Source organism: Macrobrachium rosenbergii, chromosome 25 (assembly GCF_040412425.1).
Source record: "Macrobrachium rosenbergii isolate ZJJX-2024 chromosome 25, ASM4041242v1, whole genome shotgun sequence".
NCBI lineage: Eukaryota > Metazoa > Arthropoda > Malacostraca > Decapoda > Palaemonidae > Macrobrachium > Macrobrachium rosenbergii.
The window spans coordinates 40,515,184-40,539,409 of record NC_089765.1 but is presented as its reverse complement, the minus strand read 5'-3'; the positions used below and the strand labels follow the sequence as shown (position 1 = coordinate 40,539,409).

The 24,226-nt window shown below is 37.2% G+C and overlaps 1 protein-coding gene across 3 annotated transcripts in view; it reads right to left on the bottom strand.

Moving 5' to 3' along the window:
• Window positions 1-24,226, bottom strand: part of LOC136852592 (WSCD family member AGAP003962-like) — an 866,331-nt gene that overhangs the window by 149,876 nt on the left and 692,229 nt on the right. For all 3 annotated transcript variants that reach the window (XM_067127451.1, XM_067127453.1, XM_067127454.1), the window contains one exon: window positions 4,325-4,566. In XM_067127451.1, coding sequence (XP_066983552.1) covers window positions 4,325-4,459 — 135 coding nt within the window. In that variant the 5' untranslated portion in view covers window positions 4,460-4,566. The remainder of the gene's footprint in view (window positions 1-4,324; window positions 4,567-24,226) is intronic.

The following is a 24,226-nucleotide window of genomic DNA, read 5'->3' as shown; positions in this document are numbered from 1 at the left end:
CCTCAAGGTACTTAAGAATTTGTATTTTATTAGCAAGGTATAGGCTAATTAAGATATGTTTGGCTTAAGATGAACACTGAAAAAAAATGTGGTGATTACGTTGCGAGTAATTTTTATAAAGGGTGTAGTTTTGTCACAGAAGCATTTAGTCTGCTAATACGTTTTCGCGGATGGTAATGAATTGGCTCTGATCTCCAAAGTTAGGCCCATAACTACAATTTCTTTTCGTGAATTAAGTACTTAGATATGATGACTGTAATACCACAAGGTACTTAAGAATTGGTATTTTATTGGCAGGGTATGATTAAGATACACTTGGCTTTAGATGAACACAGAAAAAAATGTAATCTCGACGCGAGTAGTTTTTTTTTTTAATGAGGGCGGTAAACATGTGACAGAAACATCTCCGTGGCGAGAATTGTAAGGTCTGACTGGTGTGGTGGTGGAAGTTTTATTTTGAATTGCATTGCTTTGTGACTGAATGAAAGTAATTCTAATACAGTTAAACATATCTGCTTAAGTTTTTGTATGTACTAAAATGATGACAGGGTTTGCAGAGGGAGAAGTTTAATGAAATCATACGTCTGACAGCGCCTGGAATAAGAGCTGGAGCGTCAGTGGAAAATGACGTAAAAAGTGACGTAAAAACGAATATTTCATTTGTTTTGTCTGTGTTTGCATGCCTGTCACGGGGTAGGGTTTTAATTTTGAGTTATGATTTTCTGGGGTGACACAGAAGTTGTGTGCAAAAATTTTGTCTGGGTCTGTCAAGCAGTTCAGATTTCTACAGTGGACAAACAAATATACAAATATTCACTTATATATATACAGTATATATATATATATATATATATATATATATATATATATATATATATATATATATATAAAAAGTTGCATGAACAAAGATTCAAGCAGAAAAATTCCTTCAGTCACAGACTCTAATGCAATAACAATGCCTGCACTGACATGAAATCAGAGCAGCACCCTTGGCATTTGTCAGCCCTGGAATAGAAGCATTAGTGACACAGCGGCGGTATCGCACCATTACACATAATTTCTACTCTCATGAAGTCTTCAAAAGTTCAATCGGCTCACTTCAGCCTTGATATGTATATGTCATCTGTAGGAAAAGTAAGAGGACTCTTCACGATTTAATTTCTACGTGTTATATAAGAAAGTCTGAGTGTGAGGTGAGAATACTACTTATTTCCAATGTGTTGTAGCAAATTAATTTAAATCGATACCCTTAATACAGATTGCGAGCAAATCTTGCAATGTAAAGAACTTTTAAAATTCTAAATATTGCACAAATTGTTCTTTCTCTTGCTCTCTTTCTCTATCCTTATATATATATATATATATATATATATATATATATATATATATATATATACTGTGTATATATATATATATATATATATATATATATATATATATATATATATATATATATATATATATATATATATATGATTATTATCACTTGTACGTGATTCATTTATCACACATGACCACAGGTGAAAAATAAGAAACGGGGTGTAGGACCTACACCCGTTTCTTATTTTTCACCTGTGGTCATGTGTGATATATATATATATATATATATATATATATATATATATATATATATTATATATTATACATATACTGTATATGTATAGATATATGTATGTATATACACACACACACACACACACATATATATATATATATATATATATATATATATATATATATATATATATATATATATATATATATATTTCTTTATATACATTATATAAAATGTGATGACCGGTTAGTTATTACAAGGGACAAATTGTTACCTATAGTTTTTTAAGTCACTACTAGAATCAGCCCCTGCTTACCATCAAACGCTGTGGCTGCCCAGCCCCCGCCACCCCGCCTCCTTCCTTGTGCTGTTACTACGACAACTTAGAGTGTGTTTAACTGTTATGGTAATTTATCTGAAAATACGAGGTTAAAAGTAATTTGTTCAAGGCGAGACTTTCGCTTCCTTTAGTAATGGACATTACCAACGTATGCCTGAAGTTTACATACGCATCATTCTTATTCATTTAGCTATAGAATAAAATTGTAGTTGTACTGATAGGTTGAAAAGTTAGGGACTAGTCTGGCTATTATTCTAAAAGGTAGGTTGTTGCACGGTAACAACCTGCTCCACACTCGGGTCAAATATTTCTTTCTTATTTATAGATTGGTACGCACTATATATGAAAATATGACCAGCAGAGACACCATACCTGAAGATACATGTAAATTGACAGAAAAACAATTCATAAATGGTCAAATACCATTAGGAGAAGGCAAAAACATTCGCGTGACAGTTCTACACTCATCGACTCCCCTTCTCGAACAGTTTCTATATAGTCTTATTCAAATTAGTTTATTAGTATGAGCCAAAATATCACGATGAAATGTCGATGCACTAGTCTGGTTAACCTTGGTTACACAAGTCACCCTCGGCAAGAAAAAAAAAAAAAAAAAACGCAACAAGGCCGAAAGCCACCTCTACCGAGATCGGGAGACAGCGAAAAAAAAAAAGGATGGTTATAATATACTGAAAGATGTTGCTATGTGTAACTCAGCACATCAGCGCATTATACGCATCACAGACTAATTACTCCGTATCTCCCACAACAGTTGCCATTATATAGTTCCACTTGCTAATTCACTCCTAGTGCCTTTCCTTTTGATAAGTTCCTCCTTATGATTTTGCTTCTGTTGCGTTACTTATTATCCTTTTCCTTTTCCCGTTAATTTTGAATCCTTTTACCATGCTAACATATTACTTAACTATTTATCTTAACTAAGCTATTCCTGAACTCAGCCCAGGTTGTTCCTTACAACAAGTTACATAGTTTCCCGTTGACATTTCTCTTCCGCCTCCTGCTACGCTATAATCTCTATTTTTTCCTCTCATAACCACCTCCTTACCCAATCTTTCCTGCCCTGTTGCCTTTTACTCCAATTTTTTTTAGCTAAGTTGTATAATCTACAAGTGCTGCTTATTTCTTCCCATATGCTAGGTTGCCCCTTAACACTTATTACTAGTTCAGTTTCCTCTACTGAGGAAATCTTTACCCCTTCCTTAATCCTAAAATGTCGTCACTCTTTCCTCTGTTCTCTCAAAGTTATTTACTATCACACGTAATTTCCTTGGATATCCTGTACATCTCTCTATCAGCAAGGTTCCAACATACTTCTCTCCTTCGCCCCCGCCCCCCAACAATTAAGATGCACCCAACGTTTCCTTCCTTCCTTAATTGCTCCCTATAAATTTCCTTAACGGAATTTATGAACTGGTCTGCAAGAGGCAAAGTTAATCATCGCTTCTGCCTCGGCGCACTACTTTCCTCTGCAAGGTTATTCTTTAACAATTTCCCTTTCCTGTGTTAATCATTGCCTCTTTCATCTTTTTGGGGGTCTAGGCACCGCCTATTATGTTATAGATGTAGTTTTTGTTACTGAATTCAATCAAAGGACAATTTTAGAATGAAACAAATCTTCAAAACGTTTGCCATGTTTGGACAGCAATGCCTTGGCTTCGAGGTGATCCGTTGAATAATCAAATACACCGACACGAAATAAAACTGCGTGAAAATCTAGACAAGGAATACGATTAGCAAATAAATACATGAATATGTAAACAACATTCACCTCCCGATTTAACATACGATCTAGAAAAAGGCATAAGCTTAATACCTTGTAAGAGCTCATGCCCAAAGTATCTGGGAATTTTTAAATCTGCGAACATTCGATATCGCTGAATCAAATTATTTTCTTAATGCATAAACCACAGGCTATCATTCAAAACGAGTTTTTTTTTCAGGCGGCTATTCTATAACTTAATTGTATACATAAGAAAACAAAGGAGAGTCTCACCCCGTAACGATAGTCTCCTAGATATGAACAAACATGACTGATTCAACTACAAGTTTAAATCTCTATTTCCAAACAGCACGGTGAAGATAATCCTAGCTCGCAGCCCTGGGTCTGGTAAGGCTACGCTATCTATTTCACACTGAGAACTATTGTACTGACATTACGTTTTTACCTTATACCGTATTTTTCTTTTATCAAGATACGCAGGAATAACAGCTTAATGCCTCAGTAAATGTTGTTAAATATTTTCAGCACAATTTCCCGGAGTGAATCAGCAAATTTTTTTTCTACTCCATAAAACCCAAAACTCACTTCTCACCCTTTGCTCCACAATACTCACACTGCTTTCCCCCTAAACAGAAATATAATAAAGACGAGAAGAAAAGACCAAAAAATTACCGATCGTTTCCCTTACCTGATCATTGGACGCCTGCTTCATGAGACTCGGGTCCGTCAGGCTGACGAGGGTGACGAAGGCGATGAAGAAGGTGTAAATGACGGCTACCCAACCGGCAGCGCACACCATCCACCTGAGGGAGCGACGCATCATCTCTTTTTCTCTCTTTTCCCTATCTTCTTCTTTTTCTCTCTCGAGAGATTCTCTTATCTTCTACCACTACCTCCTCTCCTTAATGGCTGCTCTTATCGAAGCAACATCTGCGAATGGGGAAAGAGAGGAAAACTGCGTCAGGAGACTCTTAAATCATCTAGATTTTAATAATCAAAACTCAATGATGTTCTGCCTTACGATACTATAAAAGGCTTAATCTCATCTAATGCAGTCTATGAAATTCTCACTTTACCCGTCACACGAAGCCACGCCAGTTTTAGAGACCATAAATCAATCAATCAATCAACCCGTCACACGACACTGGTTAGTTCACGTCTGATCTACTAGTGACTTGTCTAACGTCTGCAGATACACCCAAGTATCAACCGAGAGAGAGAGAGAGAGAGAGAGAGAGAGAGAGAGAGAGAGAGAGAGAGAGAGAGTATCACAGATATGGCAGACCTTGAGACTCGCTAATTATTCTCATAAACAATGAAAGAAATAACCCTTGCAGATAAGCAAAGCTGGTTTCCTCATATTGGCAATGATTCATCGATGATTACGAGCATTACGTTCGTTTTCTCTGCAGCTTTATGGTTGTTTTCATTATCTACCAATCTCCCTTTCTCTCTTAAACACACAAACATGCGCGCACGCACACACGTAAACACAGCCATATATATACATGATATATATATATGTATATATATAATATACATATATATATACCTGTATATATATATACCTGTGTATATATGTATATATATATATATATATATATATATATATATATATATATATATATATATATATATATGTATATATATATATATGAAAGCCGTAGCTCAGAGGTAAAAGCAGCGGAATCGCATTAGCAAGGGTCGTGGTTTGATTCCTGGCCGATTACCCACTTAGCCACCACTGAGCTCAAGTAAAAGGCATAAGTCTAGTAACTTCATTCTCAGACTTAATAAGCACTGGTAAGCTCTACTTTTCTGGCGCCATAATATATATATATGTATGTGTATATATATATATATATATATATATATATATATATATATATAAATATATATATATATATAAGGCATATAAAAATTAAGGGATGACTCCATGCAAAATAAAGGCGAGAGCAAATCGAAACAGTGAAGAAGTTGAGGTGTTCTTTACATGTGCACATACTGCTGAAATCTCTTTTTTGTTTCGATTAATTTTATTGCTTTTTTGCGAGGCTTCCCAGAATCACGGTATCGGTTTTTTCTACACAAATACTTCAGAAATAAATATCTTAGATTAAAAATCTTAAACTTGATTTTAAGTTTTCGTCATAGCTGTTAGTGCGCTTCAATGTGACTATCTTCTATAACCTAAGTCTTAGCTTCATAACAAAGAATGTGCTTAAATACACCCTTTTTCATTATATTTACACCACTCCGTGTGTCTCATTGCTGCAATTTGCAAACCATGTATAACTCTCCCCCTTCCATTTTATATTAAGTCTGTGTTATAAAAGCCAATCATGACTCATTTTAAAACCCTCTACAATTCAGAAACAGCCACCCCGTTTACGGCATTCCTACCTTCAAGGCAACATTCCGGAAATAGGACAACGGTCCCATAAAATAATCAAATTGTTGAACTACGATCACAGCTGATATGAAAAATATTAAACGTTAAAAAACACAAACCAAACTTAATTAACATTTGTCAAAACTTATTAGTTTCCCAGAAAAGTTTTATTTTACATCATGCTGAATATAAACCATAATTGTCAAAACTTTTTTAGTGAGAAAAGTATTTATTTTTTGTTTTGTTTACATGGCGTGAGATATAAATCATGACACACTAGGTATGCACCATTCATACAGGGGATGGAAACGTGAAATTTCTCATATGCGACAATGACAGTGTTGAAGATAACTGACATCGACAGGGTATTTCCACAACAGGGCTGTTCAGTCTCGACAGCCCATTCACCACGGGACATGCACCTGCTGTTGCGTGTCGTGATCGTATTAATTCAATAATATGAAGACCGAACTCAGAACACTTTGTGGAAGTCGCCCTTACTCTGAATATCAGTCGGATCAGAGCATACCCAACCGTTCGTCATTTCACTGCAACTGGAAGATGATTTGTTTGGCCACATGCAACTGGTCGATCTTCCAAACTTAATGGTAATTGTTATGATGCTAGTAGCTAATCCTTGCATGGCAGTGACGAGAATGAATGAATAGCTGGCTTGGACAATCATCTCACACGTCTCGGATTCTGCAACAACACGAGTCTGGGATGGTTAACTTAATCCATAAAAGAAACTCACGATTTTGTTGTTAACGTAAATTTTCTTCGTATTAAGCAACTGCGAGCGCAGTATGCAGATTAGATGCACAATGACGGCTTGCGTACACATTTCTCCACAAATGAGACAGACTTGGAAATAAAATTAACTGAAACTGCATACGTGATCCGTATTGCTGTGCGGACATGAATCATGGTATGACAATAAAACTTGGTATAACAGATTTTGTGAATTTGAGAATAAAGCTTTAAGGAGAATGTTAGGAGCCAGATGGCAGGATAGAATTAGAAATCAAAGCACAGGGGAAATTATGGAAATTCGGAATTAGATGAGATGATGATGAAATGGAGGTTCAGATGGCTTGGGCAAGATATCTCAGCAGGTCTCTTGTGGACATCCCAAGAGAGTTTGAAGACCGACCCAGGCCTAGAGGCACTTTGTGTCCCAAGGCACTGGAGGCAAAGGTGTTTGTAAGCTTTTTAGTATCCCTGACGTCAACACTGATGAAGAAAGAGCAGTACTCTCAAGGATAATGCCTTACTCCACAGTATACAGACCGACAACGAATACAAAGCTATCAGACATCTAATGCCCTGTTATTTGTCACATAGAGAAATGCTTTTCAGTGTTTAAGAATGATTGGGCACACAGAAATAAGAAGCTTATACGAGAGGATGTACACCAGGTAAACATTTCTATTGTTCAATGGAGAGGAAACATCTTGAAGGAAGCTGCCATTATCTACGCAACAGAAGACAAGAGAAACCACGGTAATGAATCATCGCAAGGCCGATCTTTATCTGATGGATTCTATTCAGGCCAAAGATATCTCGCAATAGGAAATCTTTTGTTTGTTCACAGACTGTTTATTCTAAGAACATATAGTGTAAACTTTTCTCGTTAAGAACATCCATTATATCTAGCAGTTTACACATATAGTGTGTATGTATATATATATATATATATATATATATATATATATATATATATATATATATATATATATATATATATATACACATACACATACACACACACACACACACACACATATATATATATATATATATATATATATATATATATATATATATATATATATATATATATATATATAAGCTGTGCAACTGGAACCTCAAAACTTCAAGTGAAGGTGGAAGGCATTTACTACCCCAAAACATTTCTCCTTTAATTTTAATAATTCACTTGCATTTTTACCTATTTGTTTATTAATCTGTTAATTTATTTCTATTTCCTAATAACTGATCTTTACTTCTGTATTTCCTGTTACCTTCTGTTACTACTTTCCAATGAACACCTTCTTTCCAATGAACACCATATTCTTTGGAAGCTTGAATTTCAAGTCAACGGCACCTGTGAGTTTGTTTCATGTGAACAGAGTTCATCCTCTGAACAATATATATATATATATATATATATATATATATATATATATATATATATATATATATATATATATATGTATATATATTATATATATGTACACATATATTTGGAACATTAATTTGGTATTATTTATTATAACCTGCTTCTTAGTCTGTTGTTTAAGATTTAACGGCTGACCCCCAGCCACCCACAATTTTTCACTTTCGTTCACAGTCATTTGATAAATCTGGGTTATATCCCAAACAAACAAACACAATGCGATAAAACGCCCACACTCCTATATTGGAAATAAAATCCCAAGTCATTGTAATGACGCACACGGAATGATGTGGAATGATACAACCTCTATCAGACTTCTCCAGTGCCATGCCTCATGGATCAGATCATTTCGTTTCATACGCACGCACATTTTATACTCATAAGTAAACATGGCGTGTGTGTAGTAAGGGAATCATAGCTGACTAATAAATAGACGTGATGAATTCATGGGATTATGAGCATGAATTCGCGTTATAGTGATACCTTGTAATACTAAGTGGCTGGGTAGGGTACTAGGGTACGCAAAGCATATGTTCTTGAGAACAAGGACAAAAGACTGTACGGCATGATACAATGAGATTGGAGAACGTTCACGATGGATTGGACATTGAGAGTACTTAGTATGCATTTGTGAATGGTGGTTCATTACGAGGCACCTGATGATTTTATGACAAAAGAGAAATGTCTGTTAGCAAATGTAGAAGGGAGGGCGAATAGTTATCTTGTGATACCATGAAAAAAAAAATTGGGTACAATTAAATGTTTTGAATTATTTAAATTTTAAACATCTCAGTCCAATCCTGTGAAAACCCGACGTGATATTTGTAATGCCTCTCTACATTGTATATCAACCAGTCGTCTAGCGTTTAGAAAACAAAATATTAGGCGTAATTTGAATCTGTCGTTTTGAATGTGTCGGAAGTGGCCTTCTAAGAATTATTTTCCGCAATATTAATGACAGTCCTATTCCATAGCAAATGGCAAAAAAAAATTCTTTTTAAGTTTTTCTTAATGAATTACTTTAAAGCGTTTGAATTTATCATTGCGGTTTATTTGTAAGAGTAAACAAATTATTGTTAGGAACAAAAGACTAAACTTAGCAGAGGCAACGAGTAAGTGAAAATTTTAACATGTAAAAATGCGAAGCATAAATCAAGGTATATTAGGTCACATACAACAAACTTTAAATAAATCAGGTAAAAAATTATGTTCCTTTAAGAAGATCCACAAAGGATATGGTCTGCGCCCCTAGTTTATGAGGTAAGAGGACTGCGGTGCCAAAATGAAAATCACGCATTCTAAACTGGAAATTTTATGTATGGTTGACCACTGCTAGATGGGTCTCCGGTAGCATGATCTTGCTCTAATCGGAAGTTCCTTCAGAAAAAAATAAAACGTTTTAAAACACCTGGAAACTATTCCCTATTTATCGAAGAGCGATTAGACCCCGGCAACCCCGCCCTTATGTCGGAATTGCGTTAACCAGTACATCATGGTATATCCATTTTCCTTTAACCAGTCAGCAAGTGTTTGAATAATTTTATATTTTCAGAGGAAAGGTCCACAGACACTCACTTTGTTTGTATAACGTAACACTGACTCGTACAGTACATTTTAATGCCCGGTATTCTCTTCAATATGGGTCTAAGTCTGACATTTATATTTCTTTGCATGTGTCAGGAAAGAAATTTATATTCGACAACACCCTAACCAATTTCGCCTCATATTTTACTTTAATATTAAATGAGAGGCATATCCTTTAGTAAACAGGAATACTGAATCATATTTTCTTTTAAAAATATGTTAAGCAGTTTCTAAATGGAAATGCACGAGTATAATTCTAAATACAACATGAACAGGTATTTTTATAGAGTAAAAAAAATATGCCTTGTATCCCAACTAGATAAACAAAAGTGTTTGGAAAAGGCGTTTACTTTTACCTAGTGTTCTCATCTGTCGTCAAGGACGAGACCCATCATGATTCAGGGTCGTTCATGGTTTATGAACACTCATATGACTGTCGTTATGTGACGCACGCGTCGAGTAAGGCTCCCAGCATCTTAAAAGCACCATGGACCAATATCTCATTTATTAGGTTACAGCTGACACTCACTCGACAAGACTAGCGTATTTCAATATCAAGCAGAATTTTCTGGGAAAACTGAACTCTTCATACAAAAAATACATTTCGTTTATTTTACTACAAGCGTGTTTTTCATGATAAAAATATTATTTAGAATTGTGCAACTGCTACCTTTTCTAAAACTAGCTTGTTCATCTGTAAACATTTTAACAATTTCTTTTGCCATCTTATTGAGAATGACCGTAAGAAATATTTTCTTCAAGACTGGTGTATTTGCTGTGCCTCTATAATTACAAAAACCAGTGGTCATTTTTTTGGGGGTATCTTTACTATGACTCCCAATTCCTAATCAATAGGCTTGGTCTCCTCATTCCATATTCTGCAAGACAGGCTAGTTAGTATACAAAGCGTCGTGTTATTATTTTCAGTTTCCTTATTTTGTTACTGATGCAAAGACATATTATACAGCAGTGCTTAAAATTTAAAAATCATCTTCTGATGGTTTTTGTTGATTATCAGAAGGCATTTGGCAACGTCCACGGACCAATATACCGAAGGTCTTGGGTCACCTTGGTAATCCCCGTCAATACGCAAAACTAATCGCATGTATCCTGGAACGAAGGAGTGTTATCAAATGAAATGTGCAATAAATAACTGGGTACTACAGGGTAACAGCGTGTCACATTTTTCGTTTGCCCTTCTCAAGGATTCTACGGCGAAATTAGTTGTCGAGATGGATGAAAAGGTTTAAACTGGAGTAGCGATAAAAACTTGACATGATTAAGAATATGTAGATGATGTTGTTTTTATCAGCAAAACACCATAAAATTTGCAGTGCTTGCTTAGTAAAATGTATCATATATCTGCAGTGATGGGACGTGAAACAAAATATGAGACAAACAGAAAAAAATCAGGAAAGAGTATACACAAAGGATTAATGAGGTTGAATCTTTCAAACATTCAGGAATGATGATATCCAGTATTGGTTCTCGTAAGTACGAATTTAATGAAAGCCTAAAAAAGGCAAATCAAGCATCGGGCAAGATGTATAAGATTTGGATATCAAATGGAATGAAGCTACATGCGTAAGTAAGATTATGCATAAGTCTAGTACGATCTCGTGGTATGACACTGAAACTGTACCTAAAGATTTTGTCGTTTTGAGAATAAAACTGTGAGTTCCAGATCTGTCACCAGGACCCTCAGGGCATCTTCGCTTCAAAACAAAATCTGCATGATGCACCGAGTACTCTCAGGAAACAGATCCAGCGCTCCTGATTCAAACGATCTTTTATGCATCTTTCAGAAGATACTTTATGCCCTTGTTAGAACTGTAATTACCAATGTATATAAGGCATTGCAAGCTTTCCAACCATATGTATTTGAAATCTCTTCTTAAATTGCATATAGAATTGTTAACCATTCTTCAGGTGTGAAAAACACATTTGACTGTGTATAGAAGTCCCACTGTTTTTCCCTATTGTCAAATGCCACTTTTACACTCGCAAGAGTTCTTGACCTGTCAGAGATGTTGTGTCAATAAATCAAAATACCTTGGATCTGCCTCTTACGCTGTTATACTTGTTATACTGGTGACCCTAAAGATGAATGATGCCGCCACTGCAGCACCAGCCCATCCAGCGAGAAAGCTACAGCAGCAAGCATCCGCCTACTGCCCTTCACAACACACAACCCAGATGCCTGATTCTTCAGAATGAAGACCAAATTCAGGTCTAAGTAGATCTCCTTTTCGTCCAGCAAAGCCAATGCTGTCCTTCAGTTCCTTCCTGCCAGACAACGTCTTCGAGCAGATTGCAGAATGGCTCGCCAACCAACAGACAACCGTCTCCTATGAAATGCTGAAGGCCCAACTAAGGTCATCCTTCAGCATGCCACCCGCCCCCAGAACCAGAAAATTCCTAGACAATGTAGGGGCAGCTATAGGAGACTAGTGGCCGTCGCACATCTACAAGCAACTGCGGTGGCTAGTTACGATCCCCGCCACAGGTTGCTGCCCATAGACTACAATGGACCTTGTGAGAGAGGTCCTACTCACAAAATTACCCTGCTAAACAGTCGCGGCCATCTCCAATACATCAACCATGGACCTCGACGATTTCCTGAAGACGGCTGACGCTGTCCACCTGGCCCACAAGTTAACGGAGCCTAAACAACCACCCGTAGCAGCAGGCGCCCCACAGCCACAGCAGCAGACCGACACAGAGACAGACAGTGATCCAGAGGGCCCTGCTGCCCCCATATACCACTACTGGAGCTCCAGGTGGAAAAACAAACCCAAGAACAAGCCCAAAATGAGAATGTCCCACTGGAAGTTCGGGAGTGAAGCCCGAAATTGTGAAAATGATTGCCACATGAAAAAAAACATGCAAAGGGATCGCAGCAGTGACCCAACAAAATAAACATCAGTGGCAAGCAGACCAGTTGCCTCGTAAGAGAAACCAAGACTGCTTTCCGCTGTCTTTCTTCCAGGTACAGGCAAAAAGACTTGATGTGTTTTTTCAACGTAGATGGAAGATCAAATATGGAGTTTCCTGGTTGACACCGGTGCATGCAAATCATTTGTGTTTGCCAACCTGCACAAATGCCCCAATCCAACCCCTAGCACCCTATAGGTGTCCACTGCCAGCAGAGCCCTGCTGAAAATATATGGGAAAAGGAACATGAATTTGTTGTTTGGTGGGAAGCAGTGCAACTGGACGTTCATCGCAGCAGGTGCAACAATCGCACTTTTAGGAGGAGACTTCCTAAAAGCCCACAACATGCTGGTAGACATAGCGAAACAGCAGCTGACCACAAGACCCGCCCCCATAACCCTACTCACGTCGACTCCAGCACCACAGATAAGTCGCCTCCTACAGGAGTTCCCAGAGATAATTAAGGACGACCTGCAGTATGACCTGACCAAACCCGCAAAGCACCACGTCCAGCACCACATAGTCACCGAAGGTCCCCCAGTGCATGCCCGTTTTAGATGTTTGGCCCCACAAAACTTGCCCACGCCAAACAAGCTTTCTGGGACATGGAATGGAGAGGAATATGCCAAAAGCCTCCAGCCCCGGGGCATCTCCCTTACACGTGGTACCAAAACCTGACAGCACATGGATACCCTGCGGTGACTACTGGAGACTCAAAATCAAGACAGTACCTGACAGATACCCACTGCCAAACACCGACAACCAACCAGAAGGAGGGCGCCAAAATACTTATGAAGATTGACCTGTTGAAGGGCTACTTCCAAGCCCCGGTCGCGAAGGAGGACATACAAAAAATGGCCATTATCACCCCTTTCGGCACGTACATCTTCAACTACAGCTAACTTGGCCTTCAGAGCTCAGGTGCGACCTTCCAACATCTGATGGACGAAATCCTGGGCAACCTACCCTTGTGTGTTGTCTATGTCGACGACATACTGATACTGTATTTACCCCCAACATCAAAAAAAGTTAAGTATACCTTAGTTTAACCAGACCACTGAGCTGATCAACACCTCTCCTAGGGCTGGCCTGAAGGATTAGACTTACTTTACGCGGTTAAGAACCAATTGGTTACCTAGCAACGGGACCTACAGTTTATTGTGGAATCCAAACCACATTATACCGAGAAATGAATTTCTATCACCAGAAATGAATTCCTCTAATTCTTCATTGGCCGACCGGAGAGTCGAATGTGGGCCCAGAAATGTGCTATCCAAGTACGATATTGACCTGTCCAATGAGGAACTCCCCAATATCAAACAACACATGAAAGACGTCAGGTGGGTCCTGCAAATACTCAAAGAAAACGGACTTATAATCCGAAAAGACAAATGTGAATGGGCAAAACCTGTGATGGAATTCCTGAGCCACCAAAAAAGCCCCGAAGGTGAGAAGCTCCTCCCGAAGAAGGTCCAAGCAATCATTGATTTCACAAAACCAGCAACAATCAAAGCAGTCCAAGAATTCATGGGAATGTTTCATACCCAACCTTACTGAAATAATGGCTCCAATATATGACTGCTTAAAAGGATCAGCACTCACTGCCAGATGTCAAGGGAGGAGTTGGAGAAATTAATTACTGTGGGTCTTGCTGGGACTAAGAACAGCCCCGCACACAGCATTTAATGCATTGCCAGCAGAAGCACTCTACGGCCAAGCGTTGACAATACCGGCAGATGTTTTTCAAAACACGACAGAACCCACGACTCTTCCAGATGTACGTAGAACACTGGAAAATATCAGGCCGGAGAAGAAAGCATACCACGTAGCAAGAAAAGAATATGTCCCCAAAGACCTCAAAAGACAAAAGTATGCGTTCATAAGAACAGATGCATAAAAGGCCCCCTCTCTCCAGCCTACTCGGGACCACAAAGCATACTACAATGCACAGAGAAAGCGTATCAGCCGGCGGTGCATGGGAGAATCACCTAGGTCTCCACTGACAGATTAAAGCCATGCTATATCCCAGACTGCGACCCACTCCCCTAGGCTTATTTTCCGGGGGGGGGGGGAGAGTACTGTGAGACCCAGATCTGTCACCAGGACCCTCAGGGCATCTTCGTTACAAAACAAAATCTGCATGACGCACCGAGTACTCTCAAGAAACACAGATCCAGCATTCCTGATTCAAATTACCTTTTATGTATTTTTCAGAAGGTACTTTATATCCTTGTTAGAACTGTAATTACTAATGTATGCAAAGCATTGCAAGCTTGAATCTGCCTCTTACTCGCTGGCTCGTTATAAAACTTTGAGAAGAATGTTACCTGTCAGATAGCAGGGTAGAATTACAAATGATATTATAAGGGGAAACCACCGCAGTTCCATACTGAGATGATAATTTATTATAATTGCGGAAGGAGGATGGAGATAGCATGGATACCACACGTTGCCCAGGGAAGATTTAGTGTGATAATATCAGCTGGGTTTCTCTGGCACCAGAAGAGTTAGGAAACCAAGACCAACTTGGATGAAAACTATGATATGGGAAGCTGGAGATGGGTTGATATTTGAGAAAGTGAAACCACAGGAAAGACCTGAGAGGCAGAATTACACAGGGACACAGTAACAGGATACTGGAGATGATTATGATAATGCTTTTAGACTTTTGAACCTGAAATTTTATCAGTTATGCCTAGGCTATCTTACCAAAATGGTCTTGGCAATCAATATTTTCTAAATGAAAAAGGTTTTTTTTTTTTAAAGTCATCCTTGCATTTCATGTTCTGAATGTTTACTGTACTTCTATGCGATCCAACGTTCACCCCTCATTTTTCATTCTTATCATCTCGTTTGATTCCATTTTTTATACCAAAATTCATGCCTGCTTTCTGACTAATCTTTTAAGTCTTATCACTTATACGTGAGACTTTAACTGAGCCAAATACGAAAATGTTTCAATCACTCTCATTTACATCCCTGAAACCGCCATTAGATTTGTGTGAAGTTTTGTAAGATTAATCTTGCCAATTCAGTTTCGACATTCACATTTAGAAAAACTCTGTAATCAGTGCCTGTAATTTATTCTAAATAATTATCATGGTCAAACATCTGCGATTCAACATTCTATCACATCCTATCTGCACCGACATTTATTTTATCTTAATGGCTTCATAAATTCCCGCTTAAATATATACCCAACCATTCCCTTCATCACGACCATCTCTCACAGTAGTTTCATAACATATAGTAATCTCCAAATTTTTTGGCATATTTCCACAATCATTTTTCAATGCTTTCCTCTTTAGTGATACTTTCTTAATGACAAAAGTCATATACTTTGTCCAAAGATTTTCTAAAATTTACCCTGTCGCTGCTTCTCTTATGAAAAGGACGATTATTCAAACAATCCCTTTTTTGTTGGATTAAACATAAATTAAGGGAAACAGTTACTCAGCTATACTGTCAACGCATTAAAAAAGACATTTAATAGCAATCCTTTTAAACTAATTTTCTTCATTCCTCGAGTTTCTTATGTAGTTATTCTCGCCACCACGTTCAGATCGCAATTTTTTCCATTATTAACTAATATTATCGTGTCATCACTTAACAAACTATCAAAATAAGAAACTGACACACAACAGCATTCTTTTTTTACTTTCCAGAGTAAACAGATAATCATGTTTATTCTGTGATCCCTTTTCATATCAACCTTTCACCCTATATTCATTTCTTTCTAAAAACCTTCATTATCTACAAGACGTTTCCTCTTATTGTTATCAAACCTTGCATTATTCTTCATATGCTTCTGTCACATTCTCCTTGGCTTCAATATTTTTCCTCCGTACATGGCTTCTCTTATTGTATTGGTGAAAATATAGCTGATCGTATCCTACGCCTTGGACATGCATTTTAATTATACTTTTATTAGGCACTTCCGTTAATCTTCTTGTCTTATATGAGTACCTGAATATTGTATGTACCTGTTATCTGAAGGAAAATCAAAATTCTCAAACACTCTCATTCCTTCTTCCTGACTTCAGTACCTTTATACCATTCACACTGAAAAGAATCTAAACGTTGCAATGCAACTATTCACTTCTATTTCTATAGGTGGTTTTTAAAATCTGCGATATACTGAGTATCACCTTGTCGTTTTAACATTACTTCCTTTTTTTTTTTATTCCAATTTCATCTACGAATGATTTCCAACCCAGCAAAATTTTTGCTAGCGAAAACGTCCCCTCAATCTTCATTCGCGTCCGGCCCTCCAAACCTGCCAGCAGTTCCATCGCTCTTTCTCGGAATCGCCACCCTGTCGCATTTCTCGCACCGTTCGGTTCGGCGACAGTTTTCAGCGACAGTTTTCATCCCTCTGCTGACAGCCTTCTATTCGTCACGATTCATCGCTTCTTTCGCGGTTAAACTGCACGATTTTTCCTTCGCCATTCGTGTTCGTGTTTCCGCAGGGCTTGCGGTACTTAAGGGTATAAGGTTGCCTGTCCCAACCGCCTACCATTACCAAAATAAAATATTCTTTCATAACTATCGTTACTTTTTCACAAACTACGTAATAAAAATCAGAGCGAGGCATTTTTACTAGTTTTCTGTAAAAGAAAACTATTGAGACGGCTATTTGTCTTTCCGTCCGCACTTTTTCTGTCCGACCTCAGATCTTAAAAACTACTGAGGCTAGAGGGCTGCAAATTGGTATGTTGATCATCCACCCTCCAATCGTCAAACATACCAAATGGCAGCCCTCTAGCCTCAGTAGTTTTTTTTTTTTATTTTATTTACGGTTAAAGTTAGCTATGATCGTGCGTCTGGCACCACTATAGGTGCCAACAATACAGGCCACCACCGGGCCGTAGCTAAAAGTTTCATACAGCATTATACGTTGTACAGAAAACTCGATTGCACCAAAGAAACTTCGGCGTATTTCTTACTTGTTTCTTTCGTTTCTATAAATGCAATAATTGTATATACCTCTTCTCTCCCTCTCTCTCTCTCTCTCTCTCTCTCTCTCTCTCTCTCTCTCTCTCTCTCTCTCTCTCTCTCTCTCTCTATATATATATATATATATATATATATATATATATATATATATATATATATATATATATATATATATATATATATATATACGAGTATATGTGTGTGTGTGTGTGTGTGTTACCTTTTCAATTCTTCAAAACTGCTACGGGTAAAGCTGCTAGCCCCATGTCCTTCTTAACCCTGGTTGTAAACCACTACACTTGACCAACTACTAGGTGACCAGTTGACTAGTTACAGTTGATTATAAGAAGCTAAATCGATCTCGACAGGACAAGCCTTTATTACTCTGACCTACTCTGGAATCGAACTCGGAACTTGCAAATGGGGCAAGCGCCATAACCACTAGACTACAAGACCCATTAATTAAAACTAAATAGACAATTGTATCAACACGTATCTGTATAAAGTTGTAAGAGTATGTCCAAGCGCGAAACAAAACAAATGTAAATGTAAGACCAAGTGAATAGAAGCGATCACTAACGAGGCAACAAAGATGTATATAGTAAACAAATATAACCCGAAACGCCCCATCATCACGTACATACACTATGCATAAGCCGAGGCAGAATTGGTCATGAGGCAACCTAGCTTGCACAATACCGAATATCCGCGCGCACAAGGAAGGGACCTCGCGTTGGCTTCATCTTTATTCAAATAATAATTCTCGTGACCTCTCGGGCTGCCCCGAAGTTCGTCCGTTTTCGATGTCTGTCTTCAGTCGTACGTTAGTTATTACTGTGGAGAAACTCCTTCTAGGTAACTGTGAGGAAGCAAATTGTTATTTTCATATGGATATATTGTGTTCTTATGCGTCTGTCCTTATGTATCTTCGTGTTGTCTGGCTAAGAAATTTTAAGCGACAATTGCTGCATTACATACTTACAAAAACAACAGCTACAAACAATTGTAAAAAAAATGTTTTGTGTGATGCTTGTATGTATGTACATACATACATATATACACACATACACATACACACACACACACACATATATATATATATATATATATATATATATATATATATATATATATATATATATATATATATATATATATATATATATTATAAACTGTACGTATGTGTGTGCTTGTGTTTAATGTGCCTAATCGTATTCATATACACAACCTGTGCACTTTCACGTTTACATACATTACATATGTGTGTGTCAGTATTCAGGGATAGCCTACACGAGAGAGAGAGAGAGAGAGAGAGAGAGAGAGAGAGAGAGAGAGAGAGAGAGAGAGAGAGAGAGAGACCTACTGCAAGTCTGACCTTGAACTACGTGTGATATGATTAATTTAGCGTAATCCGTGCCGGGAAGAATCCCCCTTCTCACACGGTCCGTGTGGATCACATCGCAATGCATACTGCATTGTTAGCCGCCCCGATTCCCATAGGATACCATGGGCTATTTTCGGTATGTTACCCAAACCCTTTTGTATAACAATTTCGTATATCTAAAACCACACATGAAATGCTGTAACGATGCATTCGTAGAATAATTTAAAACGAAATTCAGGTAATTTATACAAAAGCGAAACAATAATGAAATTCCCTTTCTCCTCTCCCTCAGTAATCTATATGCATGAACTGATACTTTCAGAGACTATCGTTCAGTTTCATAATTCATCGACTGGTAGAACGCGCACTTCTTATTATTAGGTATTTAAAACGTACATCAAGAAATAGCATCGTATCCTTAGTTGTGAATAAAGGCACTTCTTCGGTTGGATTTAGCGACGCTCATGAACAAGAATCATTTTTGGAATTTGGCAAAAAAATCCGAAACGAAACAATCATGAAATAAAAGTTTGTTTCACAGACTTCAAAACAATCAACTCGACGTAAACCAATTAAAATATCGACTGAGGTGAGAAATCTATTATTAATCATTTTATATGATGATTGGTAAACCACCAGGATTCATATCCCCTCCTCTACTAGTTTTATTTAAAACCATTTTCACAGAACATCTCTCTTCTACGTCCCAAATTTTACGAAACGCATGCACCAGAAAGGAACAAAATTCCTCTCTTTTTCCCCACATACAGTGCAAGGTAATCTCATCGAAGAATTCCTCGAAGAGAAAGAAAAACAAACAAAAATCAGAGAACGATTTTATGCGAAATATATGGCGCAATTTTATCTGAGAATTTCAAACATGGTTTTAGCGCAGATCTCGCACTGCAATTTCTTGAGAGTTCCGAATGAGGATTTATCCTCTCTCTCTCTCTCTCTCTCTCTCTCTCTCTCTCTCTCTCTTTCCGGTCGTTTCCAGACCTCCAGCATACACTGAAGAAAGGGAGAAAAGGAAGAGAGAGAAGTGGACGAAGAAAACTACCTGGGTGAAGAAGCAACCTCCATTTCAGGAAGACCCGAGAAAATCCTTTCACTATACTTCACGGCATGTTTAAAGATGGCAGCGATGCGTGGAGGCAAACAAGTAGCAAAAATGTGTCTATTGTCTCCCTTTGGAAGGCGCGTGAACACAGCGTTTACATTTTTTTCACGGGTATTCTTCAGGCGCCTTTGATTTCCGTCTCGCTTCCCCCCCGCCCCACCTCTCTGTCTCTCTCATGTATGAGTTCATGGCGGTGGTGATGTTAATCATGACGGTGGTATGTGCAGATGTGGGAGGGAATCATCGCTTTCTTCACCACTGGGATAAAAAACTAAATGCTGTTCATTGACAGAAGAGCGAATCTTGTAATAAAAACTTAACTTATATCTATTCAGTTGGTACATTTCCTTTAGCAATACACATCAGGTGGATTACAACACAAATTCGAAGTTCACCTTTTACTTCATATTACATCCTTTGTTGCAATGAAAATTTTATCTTATGATATTTAGCCTTGTACATATAATACTCATTCTATAATTATTCATAATGGACAAACACGGTCCACTTGAAAAATGTGAAAAAGGATATAAGTACCAGGAGAAGAATAGCAAAATAGGAATGAAAATTGGTAATAACTTCACACAAAAATGTATGAGAAATGTACAGTGGTACTAAGAATCATGGCACCTCAACAAAGTCAGGATGGTGAAGGTCTTTGAAAAGAGCAGCACGCACAAATTTCTGCGACTCAGACTCTACAGGAGATAATGGAAGGTCCCATATTGGAAAATTCTGGAAGATGGTGAAGCAGGATATCTTCTGATGATATACTAAATCATAATGATTATTTTTTGAAAAGAGAAATTAAACAATTTAAGGAATTTCTTCTCATAGAGACCCAAGATCTAAAGTATTTGAAATTATTATCATTTCTAAAGATACGTGAAGCCTTATGAGAAAGTGTACACCTAACTTTCTAACAGAAAGAGTTTAGAGATGGGAAGCAGCATCGGTTATTCCAAATGTTCAGTTGTACATAGGGCCGTTGTGTCCAAACACAGGGAATCATTGAGTGGAAGTACAGTGTGAGTTGCACTAATCAATAGCTTACGTATTGCTTAAGTCCAGCTCGGGATTTCCACTACTTGGCAATCCGCTCCTTAAATCTCTTAAGGCTACCGCTACTTTGTTATAGCAATAACATGGTATAGCAATAACTTGGTATAGCAATACCTTGCTATAGCAAATAACTTGGTAGAGCAATAACTTGGCATACCAATAACTTGGTATAGCACTAACTTGGTATAGCAAAAACTTGGTATAGTATTAATTTGGTATCGCAATAGCTTGGTATAGCAATAATTTGGTATAGCAATAACTTGGTATAGCAATAGTTTGGTATAGCAATACCTTGGTATAGCAATAACTTGGTATAGCAATAACTGCAATAGTTCCATCATCTACGTATACCATTACCCTAGGTTCAAAGTGTATCAAATTGATCATCAAGATTTAAAAAAAAAAAAAAAAAATCCCAGAATAACACCCGGCAGTACTCCAGACTTCACAGGCTTAACCGTTAAAAAAACCTTGGCAACTCTCTATTGCGAGATACTTTTGAATAATGTGAATGACAAAGTATGCAGCCACGAACACTTGCTAGAGCAAACTTTAGACCACAGAATAGGGATTGCATGACAAAAAGCCGTTGATCCAAATCGTGCACTCTCTCTGTTGATAGTATGAATGCCAGAAGAATTAGACAAAGATTTAAAAAATAGACGCATAATAATTTAGCCATATGATGAAAACCTTTTCGTTAGACTTTTAAGATTTGAAAATGAATGAAAAAATGCACCAAAATCCAATGGACTGGCCTTTGATTTAGGTCCAACATTCCTTTAGAGAAATTTCTTGACATCCACTAATAACAAACTGTAAATACATAACTTTCTTTTGTAGATAAAGACTAATAACTCTCTTGCATGACAATAAACAAGTACATTTTCTATATTCGCTAATCTCTTGGTAATCTGAGTTATAGTTTTTTCTAATAACGTACAAAGTCTGAGTAGTGTTATTAAGAACCACATCATAAATAAGTAACTGCATGGCAAATGTGGCCACTCAATCGTTTAAAATCCATTCTGGAATCGATCGTGTTCAGAAATGACAAGTTCACCTCATACGCAAGAGTAAGTTCACTAAGCATACGACGTTTGGCGACAGTATCAGCAACGTTCTCCAACCTTGGCCTCTGCAATAGCCAGTGTACGAGTGCAATAGCCTTCCACCCTGGTGTGTTTGAAATTTTGTGTTATTAATCGCATTCTGGCATGTTAAGTTTCACTTGTAGCTGTGGTTAACTACGGCACTTAGGCTAGTATTCAGTCTTATTATTATTTATTATTAATTATGTATTTAAAAATCTACTGCTTTCGATTTAATGTATATCTATCTATCTATCTTATATATATATATATATATATATATATATATATATATATATATATATATATATATATATATATATACATATATTTCCACTCTATTTTTATATAAGGAGCCTTTCTACTTCCCTTTTGAATGTATGCTCATCATTTGGTATATTTTCATCAAATAGCTTGTAATTAATCTATGATGTTATATGATACACATTAATTCGATGCAAAAGAAATACTTTTGACCAATAGCGAAGCACAAAGAGTATCGGAGAGTTAGCTTCAGGGTGCAATCATTCACGCCACAGGCTTTCGGGCCTTATCGTGAACAACTACTCTACACCTTATGACTGCTGCAACTTTCGAAGCATCGATTCATGAGACGAATCTGCTAGCTCCAAGCACATTCACAAGATGAGAACTAATTACCAACACTCCAAGTCTGCCATTATGTTCCAAGTCATTCATAATGCAAAGATACAGTATAATGTATAAAATCACTCAGTGACTTGTATAATATTTTTTTGTTTTGTTTTGTATGCATCTGTGTATGAAAGTGCCTATATTTGCCTTTCCCTTGAAACAAAGTACTTAAGCATCTACTGAAAGAATCCAACTAAACTCCAATCACCCAAATTCCCTACATGCAAGACACAAATAACCAGTCACCGCCGATTAGTTCAGAACGAGACCTCATGGAACAATTAGCCTATGATCAATGAACCAAATAAAATCATTCCCATTAGCGAGTAAAATAATTAGCTTTCTTCTGGATTGAACGTATTATTTTCAGCAATGGAACCAAGGTCAGTGAATGGTGAAATGTCATGCGGATTGTTATTCCTGTCATTTTTGACGAATATCGATATCAAATAGATGTTGTCTTTTGTTTAAATGATTTCGTTTTTTACTTGTTAGCGTAGGTACAGTTAATTGCATGTTGCCAGTCTCTCTGTCTCTCTCTCTCAGCGTCATCAAGCCGTTGAAGCTTAAACAAAAAAATTCTGGTTATATTTTCTGTTCTCTCACTCCTTCCCCCCGCCTCCGCAACCTTTCCTCTCTCATAATTATTTCCAGAATTATTGGCGTTCAACATAACTTTCTCATGTAGCAACAAGATACAAGGTGACCTCACGAAAACTTTATCCTATCAATTTTAAAAGAAATAACAATAACAATATGGAATGAATTTGCCGTCTCGACCCGGTCTAACATTACCATGTTTCATGACAGTATGAGTGCACAAGTGATAATAACAATACCTATAATAATACACACACACACCCATGTATATATACGAGTATATATATATATATATATATATATATATATATATATATATATATATATATTTATGTATACATACATACATACATACATACACACACATATATATGGGTGTGCGTGTGTGCATTATTATAGGTATTGTTTTATATATATGTATATATATGTATACTGTATATATACATACACATACATATATATATGTATATACATAAAATTTTCAGTAATTCTTATAGGAAAAGACTGCAGCAGTCACTGCCACAGTCGCCCTCCAAGTCAAGAATCAAATATAAAAGCCTGAGAAAAAAAGCTTCCCAGCGTCACAGCCACCTCATACGTCTACATAGAAACCTTCACTGACAGCAGGTGAGGA